The sequence below is a fragment of the Notothenia coriiceps genome, unplaced genomic scaffold (genome assembly GCF_000735185.1).
Source record: "Notothenia coriiceps isolate Sejong01 unplaced genomic scaffold, NC01 NC01_scaffold00025728, whole genome shotgun sequence".
Lineage (NCBI taxonomy): Eukaryota > Metazoa > Chordata > Actinopteri > Perciformes > Nototheniidae > Notothenia > Notothenia coriiceps.
The window spans coordinates 36,240-45,825 of NW_011358429.1; the positions used below are offsets into that span (position 1 = coordinate 36,240).

The window sequence follows — 9,586 nt, forward strand, 5'->3', positions numbered from 1 at the left end:
CAATACAGTCATAAACAAATACTTCTCACAATTTATCTTTTAAATGTACTATTTTACCTTTTGACATTCGTTATTTAATTGTTTTCAAGAAACGCAATTGGAAAATGTTTGGCAGGTCTGAGTTTCCGTAGAAGCAGGAAGTAGCGTTTCACAACCATCGGGGCTCCGGCGTGACATTCACCGGGTTGTCAGAGTCAGGGTTAAGAAGAGGGGTAAAACGACCACCCTGCACTCAAACTATAAGTTGTCAAAATGAGAGTTCTACAGGCGGGTCTGTCTTTGGCCAAATCTCATCTCCTGGCTCCAGGAAGCGTCACTCTGAAAAAGGTAACGTTAGCTGTCTGCAGCTGAACCCATTTGACACCAAACCTCCATCAGCCCTGTGCCTTTCACGATCGGTCAACAGACAGACAGGGATTTGAATATTGATTTTCATGTCCTCAGGTGCTCATCAACAGCTGTCGGACATGCTCCTCCGGGTTCTATCTCAACGAGAGCATCCGCAACATCGGGATCTCGGCTCACATCGACTCCGGGAAGACCACCCTGACCGAGCGCGTCCTCTTCTATACCGGCAGGATAGCAGAGATCCACGAGGTGAGTGTGGCTGTGCATTATGATTAAAACCACCTTTTAAGAGCCAAATAGTTATGCACATACAAGGAATTTGACTTTTTGCGCATTGCTCTCGAAGTACATGCATATAGGTAGACATAACGGCGAGAAACAAGGACAACACAGCTGGACAAATACATCAAGAATAGACAGGACTAATATGTACACAAGTATGTGAAAAAAGCAGCTGTATATCGATAATTACTATATAAAGCATCAATGACCAACTACAATGGTTTATTCTGTTGATCTGCAGAAAAGTAATCAGCCACCTTCGTTATTAATTTTTCATGTGTACATTTTAAGGGCAGCATTTAAAATATGTAGGTTTCCTGCTTTTCTTTGTTTATTATCAAATAACACTGGATAGCTTTGGGTTCAGGCCTTAAAAAAGAAATCATTCAAATATATCACTTTGGACTGAAAAAAACTGGAGAGATTTATTTTCATTTATAGACCAAATGATTAATCGAGAACATTATGGGGAGATTATTTGATTTGATTTTTGCAGGCAGCCTCGAATAGATCTCTATATACTATGCATTAAGCTTGTAGGATTTAGAAGATGATAGTTCATCAGAGTGACAGACAGGGAGAAGACACTCTTTTGTTTTGGTGTACAGCGTTCTCCTTGGTTGAGTCCTGGTTGAGTCCAGTGTTCCAATGGTCTACAGTGATGTTACCTATCTGTTTCCTGCCTGTGATTATCAGCATTAGTAGTCTTATATATGAATCAGTTTTTGCTTTCAGTTGAGGTTAAAAGGTGTACAGTTTGAATCTTTCATGGTCTGTTTTCCTCCCCTGGATTGTGTAGGTGAAGGGGAAGGATGGTGTGGGAGCCACTATGGACTCTATGGAGCTGGAGAGGCAGAGAGGCATCACCATCCAGTCAGCTGCTACATACACTGTGTGGAAGGATCACAACATCAACATCATTGATACACCAGGTACTAAATGTTCTTGGGGACAACATGTTTGCATATGACTTCTGATTTAGGTTTTTTTTTAACTAAAGGTCAATCAATCAATCAATCAATCAATGTTTATTTATATAGCCCAATATCACAAATGTTACATTTGTCTCAGTGGACTTCACAGTTTGTACAGAATATCAGTAGGTCTGTGTTTAACACAAGCTTGTGAAAAGCTTGTGAAATTCTCATGTTTTGTTCTACGAAAGAAAATATGTCAGTACATACCCCAATCTTGAAGTCCAATGCTTCTATGCTGCCATTAAAAAATTGTGAATAAGTCACCAAATGAGACTACTTATCATCGTCAGGTCTTAATTAGCTGCCTTTAGCTTAGCGAGCATGATGTAGTTTGTTTGCAGAATTACACTAGCGCTTTTACTTCTCTGGATTGCATTTACGCCCCGATCATCATACAACTGGTGGTAATATGTGTGGACTATCCGACTGAACAAAACATGGAAGTATCATAAAGTGTGTTTTCCAAATAAGTTATTTTCTGCAGTATTCCGAAATCCAGCAGGAGAAAAAAATTAAGCTTTAGTCGATGGAGCCCTTGTGAAGCTAACTTCCGGGTCGGTCTACAAAAATACGCCATCACTGCACCATTCTATGAACTATTTAAATGCAGAGTCATAATGGAAAGAGTGTCTACGTCTCTGCTTGATAGACCACAGCAGATAGACCCAGAGGCTTCCAGTGGAGTTCCAACCTGAAGCTATCATCTCCACCAACAACCACGTGATACAAGGAAAACTACAAGGAGAGCTTTGAAACTATAGAAGAAAAATAAGGCTCAAACATCATCAATGAAATGAGGCAGATGTTGACATTCAGGAAAAGGTCTCCTCCAGGTAAAGACACAAAAAACAGCAACAACTGTAAGGAAAGAGCTACCTCAAAGAACTGAAGCTTTGCTAAATTAGGAGGAAGCTCATTGTGTCGGAGGGTTCAGAGTGACATGTGGACAGGAGGAACCAAGGATCACTTTAAAACCTTTCAAATCTTGCCAAGTATATTTGCCTAATTTCTTGTAAGAATGTTTATTTACAATTGATGAATAAATAACTTAAAAAGTAACAATGCATTGAGATATAGGGTCTTGTTTTTAGACAATGTCTCAGACGAAACACTATTTTGTTTAACACAACATTTCCCGATTCTGGTAAAATGAAGTTCGAAATAAGTTGTCCCAGCTAATTACAACAACTCATTTCTAAATATCCCATTTTAGGAGAAATCGTCCGAGAAATATTATAAAGCTTGTTCTCTTGGCACCTTGATTTTATTATTCTTTTACTTGATTTTGGAGCAGCATTTTTCCACTGCATACCTCCATCCCTACGCCTTCGGGACACATTGCTATACCAGCTGCACCACAGCAACCCTCCTGCACTGCCATGTAAATCTACAATTTAGTTTCATCATCTCTTAGAGAATTTGGCTTGGATCCCAATGCAGTAGAGGTGAATAAAATCCAGTTTGCAGTGCCAACAGCATTGAAAAGTGACATTTCAAATCGAAAGGAAAATTGTAATTTTTTTCTAGAACCAATATCTTTTGTCTGTTTTCATCTGTTTTCAGTTGCTCTTTTTTGAACTATTTGTGTTGAATTCTTGTTGGGTTGATGTTGAGTTTGATGACCTCCACTCTGTGACAGGTGTGAAGGAGTGCTGAACTGTAACTGGATAAAGAAGAATTGTGTCAGTTAAGCTGTTTCTCAATGATAATTCAAGTTGGCCGCCGGTCCTTTCAGCATGCAGCAAAGTGAGTGGGGTGAAGAAGGAAGGGGACAGAGGGATAGTTGAAGGCGGGAGAAGATAGGAATCGATCGTGGAAGAGTGTTCCTCCCCACCAACACTGAGGTTAAAGGAGAAGGCTCCACAGAACAATGTCCTACTGAGTAATTACAAGAGCACCTCTCTTAACACACACAACTGACCCTGCTCCATGCCTATCCGTGTTAATAATCAGCGCTCATAATGAACACAATCCATAGGTCTGCTGGGTTAAGGTCCTCAACAACCTTGCTCCAAGCAACAACGGCCAAGCTCAGCACAAAGAGACGCTTTCTTTAGATGGAGCTGTGTGACGCTACTGCCCCCCAGTGGACACACGGGACACTGACGGCCTCCATGTTATCTTATGAGGTAAGATTACTGTACACAGTCTGTGGGTCAGTAACATAACCCTAACCCTGACTTTGAAAAACGATTTGCAGTACAACTCAGGCCCTTGAATATAACCCATGCGTTGGAACTATTTATTGGTAAGACATTTATTATTTGTATTTTGTAATAACTCTTGAGATTCATTTTCTTGTTTCTTCTGTTTATATTGACCCTTATTTATTGCAAATATTTTAAGTATTAAATTAATTGCAATGTTTTTATTTTGAAGGCAGTTTTGGGCACTGGCTGATTATGTATATATTGGAGACAGGTAGTGATGGGATTAGCGCACCAGTATAGGCATATGTTTTTTTGCCAGGGTGACCAAGGAAAGCCATAGGAAGAGCTGCTGGAAAAGAAAAGGTGACACCAGATTTCATTGTACTTTTGATGATATTGGCTAATGGAAATAAATGTATGAAACATTGTTCTTGCCTGGACTTGGAACTACTTTACTAGTTTTGAATAAATAATTGAAATGAAAAGAGTGCAACAATGTGCTGTTGGATCATTATTATTTTTTTAACTAGTTCATTCTTGCTGGCTTCTCCACTGTTGCTGATCCAATCCTTAACACTAAACATATGTTTATTTTACCAGTTTCTGACATTTTGTAAATGTAATCATCTATTCATTATTACACTGTTTATGTGGTATAAAAGGTATTCACAGCTGTTTATTTCCTCTGCGGAAGATTTGCTTACCGGTGCCTCAGCGGGCATTTTATTTTTGAGTTTTTTAAGGTGGAATGAATATTGTTGTAGTTATACAACCTTAAAAGGCCTATAAACACAACGAAGCAATTAAGATCATTAACCACAGTGATAGAAGAAGTACTCTGTTTTATACTTAGTTAAAAGTAGTACATTACATGTCACTTGTTAGACGCTTTTATCCAAAGCGACTTACATACTCAATACTGTGGACAATCCCCACAGGAGCAATTTGGGGTGAAGTGTCTTGCCCAGGGACACAACGACATGCTGATTGCAGTGGGGTTTGAACCTGTGATCCCCTGATCCGAACACCAACGCACAATCCAATGCACCACACGCCTCCCTAAGTAATACTTAATTGTAAAAATACTGGGTTAGAAGTAAAAATCCTGCATTCAAACCTTAGTGAAGTAAAGGTACAAAAGTATTGGCAGCAAAATAGACTTAACTAAGTGCTCATAAAGCGTTATGGTCCGTTTCAGAATTTGAAATGACTTGATTATGAATATTGATGCATTAATTTGTCTATCACAGCTGGTAAAAGTAGAGATCATTTTAACACACATTTCTTTTTTTATTTAGTGTTTTATTTTCTATTAATATTTGTTTTATTTTCTGCTGTTTTTCTTTAATGTATCTGTTATTTCAACAGCTTTGATGTCGTGTGATCTAGTGATGCCAAAACCAATTTTATTATAACACTGGCGGTGAAGAATACACCTCGTTGAATTGGATTTTATTTTTTTTTCCAGTTTATATGAATATTTTTGGAAACGTTACTGTTTCTTTACGGGAAAACATTTATTTTTATTTTGTGTGCGATAGGCTAAGGGGCGGGACATCTCTAAGCAGTTGAACAATCAAAATAGAGCCGGCCAGCTAACCAATCAGAGCAGACTGGGCTCTGGTTTCAGACAGAGGGTGAGAGCTTTTTGAACATTAAAGCATGGAAACGTCAGAGGCATAGAGGCACTAAATAAAAAGATGAACTTGAAAATGAGTATCGTAGGGCCCCTTTAATATTTTGTTACTTTCCTTTTCCTCTGGAATATAGGGGAACGCAAAAAATGTACTCAAGTAACTTGAATGTCGAATGTACTAATGTTCTTGTATGCTGGGTATAAAAACTGAACTCTTCCTTACTTCCCTAACATCATGCTCTCCTACAATACTGCAGTGGCTATATGTCAAATAAATCCTATTTGTAAATTAACAAATCCATTTAAAATACTTCCCCAATATTTCGACAGCCTGCTAGCTGAAATGATTGAACTGTGCTTGTGTATATATAGCTAAAAAGCAAGACATAGAGCAAGCTACCAGCACCTTTTTATTTGTTTTGAAGATGTATTAAAAGCTGTTTTCTTCTTCATCCTTGCCAGAGTAACCTTACAGCCGTCATGTGTAGGTTATGCAGATAATATTAAAAAAAAATAGACAGTAAGAAACCAGTCCTTAAAGTGGGCGATAAGGCACCGTGCGAACATGCTGGATCAGGATTTGGTTCGTCATTATAAACTGGCTAACCTCTCACTCACTTCCCACAGCTTCTTTGCCAGGGCATCATCCCGTCCTTTGGCTCCCACTTGTTGCAGCGCACAGTTAGAGAAGTAGCGTCCGCTAAAAGGCTCAATGCCCTTTTGCAGGGCACAATGCAGGGTGGTCTGGGCCCCCCCCTCAGGATCCTGGAGGAAGAGCTTGGCAAAGGGAATCAGGAGGAGCTGCTGCCATAGGCTAAGGCTTCGACTCAGCTCTGTGTTGATATATCCTAGAAGAAGAAAATGATGAAAAGTATGAGCTTCGCAGGAAGTGCTGAATGATTACTGGACATCAGCCTTGTTTACAGGTAGTCTATATTCTCTCAGTAGACCTGCGCTAGGATACTCTTGTGACATAGTACAATAATCTAAAGCAGCCATACAGCAGGTCAGAAATACAATAAGTGTAAACAACAGCTGCTATATTACCAAGACAGCCACAGATAAATAAAAGAGTCCTCTGCCTATATACGTAGTGTTCTGCCCGATATATGATATTACAGATATAAATGAGATTTCCTTACTGAGTATCCTACAGAATCATGTCAGAGTGGATGTCAGCCAGCTGAAGCTCAGCAGTAGTTAAGTGGTGCAGAAGGACAATGGCCCTTAACTTCACAGTGAATGTAATACAGAATGGCTTAGTGAAAAGAATATCTGCCTTTTAGAGTGGTTCAGTCAGAGACCAGACCTTATCCCAATTGAGAAGCTGAGGAATAACCTTGGGAGAGCCGTTCACACCAGACATCCTGAGAATATGACTGAGCTGAAGCAGGTGCTAATGTTTAATGGGTGGGTTAAATAAAGACATGAAAGATTATAAATGTTTGTATGTTATTAGCTTAAGCGCATTGTGTTTGTCTATAGTTGTGACTTGAACGATATCAGATCACAGTGAATGACCAATTCATGCATAAGTATTCCCATCAATGCACAACAATATTTTGTATTACTGCTGATTTTTATTCCATATTGTATTCCTTCTATTCCATTCCATTGCAGTATAAATACCGTTATATTTTACTATATTTTAAATTATTTTAAATATTTTTCTAGTTCTCTATCTGTGTTTTTAATTCTTGTTTGTATGCACCACGACACCTAGTCAAATTCCTCGTACGTGTAAACCTACCTGGTAATAAACCTGTTTCTGATTCTGAGTCTGATCATAACCCTAACCCTAACCATGCCATTGTATGTCTAATGACCCAATGCTTAACCCAATAATTGCAATACATAAATTAACACAGAAATGTTACATATTCCAGTCCAAAACAGCTTTCACCAACATTATTTCCAGATTTCCTCGATAAGTCTGATTGGTATTCGTCAGCTTTCTGTCACTTCCTGTTAATAAAACCTTATTGTCAGGTTAGAGACGGAGATATGCAAGTGAAAATTATAATGCTTTCCATCTGAAAATGGTTGCCAGAGAATATGTTAGCTTGCCTGACATTGCATAAGGCACTCACCTGGGTGGAGGCAGAAGCAGGAGACGCTGGTGCCCTCGAGCCTGTTGGCCAGCTCCCTGGTGAAGAGCACATTACACAGCTTGCTGTCGCAGTAGGCTTGGAGGTTGCACCAGGTAGACTGACCAGACACCAAGTCTTTCTTAGAGGTCATCAGGGGGAAGTGAGCTTTGCCTCGACGGTGCCCAATGGATGCCACAGTGACCACACGACTAGGACCGCACTTCTGGAGGCTTTCCAGGAGAAGGTTGGTGAGCAGGAAGTGACCCAGGTGGTTGACCCCAAACGCCAAGTCAAAACCATCATCTGTATGTCCGTGGCCCACCACACCTGAAACACAGCGCTTCTTTTACTTATACCCATTTTCTAAGACCAATGCGAAGACAGCGCACAATTGCGAACAAGTTTTTTGTGTTTTGGCACCACATTAACCAGGCCCTATATTTTGTGACGATACTTTTGAGTTACAACCCGTTTGCTATCCTGTTTCAGCAACAAGTGCCTACTCATTTAAAGCATTTATGGTTAAGAATCAATATGCTATACGTGGGTCCAGTTAATGTTACGTGAGTTGAACCAACTGCAAAACCAAAATAACCCCAGTAAGCGCTTAAGCAAAACTAATTTCAGTGGAAAAGGGGTATCAGTGTACTTCGACTTTACAGCTCTTTGGTAGGGATTTACAATTTGACCATCCTCACCTGCGTTGTTGATGAGGATGTCCAGTCGGGGTTCCGTCTCCAGGAAGGTTTTAACAAAGCTGCGAACAGACTCGAGACTCCCCAGATCCAACTGCATGAACACCACCTGATTGTTCCCACTCTCCTGCAGACGTTATTACACATATCCATCTGAATTGAGGAAACATGCTTGTCCTGCACCCATTTTCTGCATGTGAAAATAAACTTGAATATGCTAGAATGCTTCCTGGAATCAGGCTGGACTTTCTAAATGCTTGTGTCATTATACAGTGATGTGGTAAAAGTGTGTCTTACTTCCACATTATTACAAATGTGCGAGGGCTATGAGTAAGTCTAACTGTGAGCTAACAAAGGTCTGGTGATTATTCTCTCTCACTCAGCAGCCAGTTAATTAGGGACAACTACCTAAAACATAGTCTTAACTAACAATAAATCCAACTTTTTTGAAGGTTTTTGTTTTCAGTTAAGAGACACTTTTCAGATTAGTTGATATACCAACAGCTGGAATTATCAGTGCTATGTATGGATTGGGTGCAGCGTCCTGTGTCTACTTTAGCCCAGAGCAGTGGTTCCCAACCTGGGGGGGCGCCAAAGATTGCAGGGGGGGGCGCCAGGCCTCAGATGATTTGAGGCCAAATATCATATTTAGACTTTTTTTTTTTTTTTACATATAATTGTAACGCAATACATGATTGTCACTAAAAGCCTCGTCTCTACATCACAATAAAAAATAATTCATTAATTCATTTGAATACAAATTCAAGCTAGTAGCTATTATAGGCATAAAAAGACAGAAATGTATAATTCTTTCTTTAAAGGTGAACTATCATGCAAAATGCACTTTTGTACGTCTTTTATACATGAATATGTGTCCCCGGTGTTCCAGGGAACTCACCAAGTGTCAGAAAACACAACCCTCTCTCTTTTCCTCCATACCCAAATCTCTTAAAAAGGGGCTGCAACGGATCTGATACAGACTGATCCAGATTTGAACACTTCTATGACGTCACAAAAGTGGCGCTACGGCTATTGGGCCAACTCCACCAATCAGGAGGAGACAGCCACGGACATTGCCGTTCGAAAGCGCTGGAGACGCTGTAGTACATATGCCAGGCCTGTAGATGGTGCTGTTCTCACAGAGTCAGCCCATGAAAAGACAGTGTTAAATTGAGCGAAATGAGGAATGGCTAAAATGCATGATCTGTTTGGTATCTTGAAAAATAAAAAGTATAAATATGCATGGTCCACTATATTATTCAAATATAGCATGATAGGTCCACTTTAAATTAAAAGCAGCAGCAAAAATATATGTTTTCAGTCTCGATTTGAAAATAGTAAGAGTTTCTGCGGACGTGCATGATTCAGGCAGTTTGTTCCAGATTATGGGGGCATAATAGATACGCTG

General features: G+C 39.8%; 2 protein-coding genes across 2 annotated transcripts; one reads left to right on the forward strand and one right to left on the reverse strand.

Annotated features, from left to right (window-relative positions):
- Positions 1 to 46: 46 nt before the first annotated feature.
- LOC104956265 (elongation factor G, mitochondrial-like) lies at positions 47 to 3,263 on the forward strand. Its single transcript, XM_010783734.1, has 4 exons — positions 47 to 327; positions 445 to 597; positions 1,430 to 1,562; positions 3,247 to 3,263. The coding sequence occupies exons 1-4, from the start codon at positions 253 to 255 to the stop codon at positions 3,261 to 3,263; spliced, it is 378 nt and encodes a 125-aa protein (XP_010782036.1). The 5' UTR covers positions 47 to 252.
- A 2,578-nt stretch (positions 3,264 to 5,841) lies between these two features.
- On the reverse strand, positions 5,842 to 8,314 carry LOC104956266 (dehydrogenase/reductase SDR family member 13-like; the record flags this gene model as incomplete). The annotated part of the gene is made up of 3 exons (XM_010783735.1): positions 5,842 to 6,241; positions 7,484 to 7,810; positions 8,182 to 8,314. Coding segments are annotated over 3 exons (717 nt in total), but the record flags the coding sequence as incomplete, so codon positions are not given.
- Between the last annotated feature and the right edge of the window lie 1,272 nt (positions 8,315 to 9,586).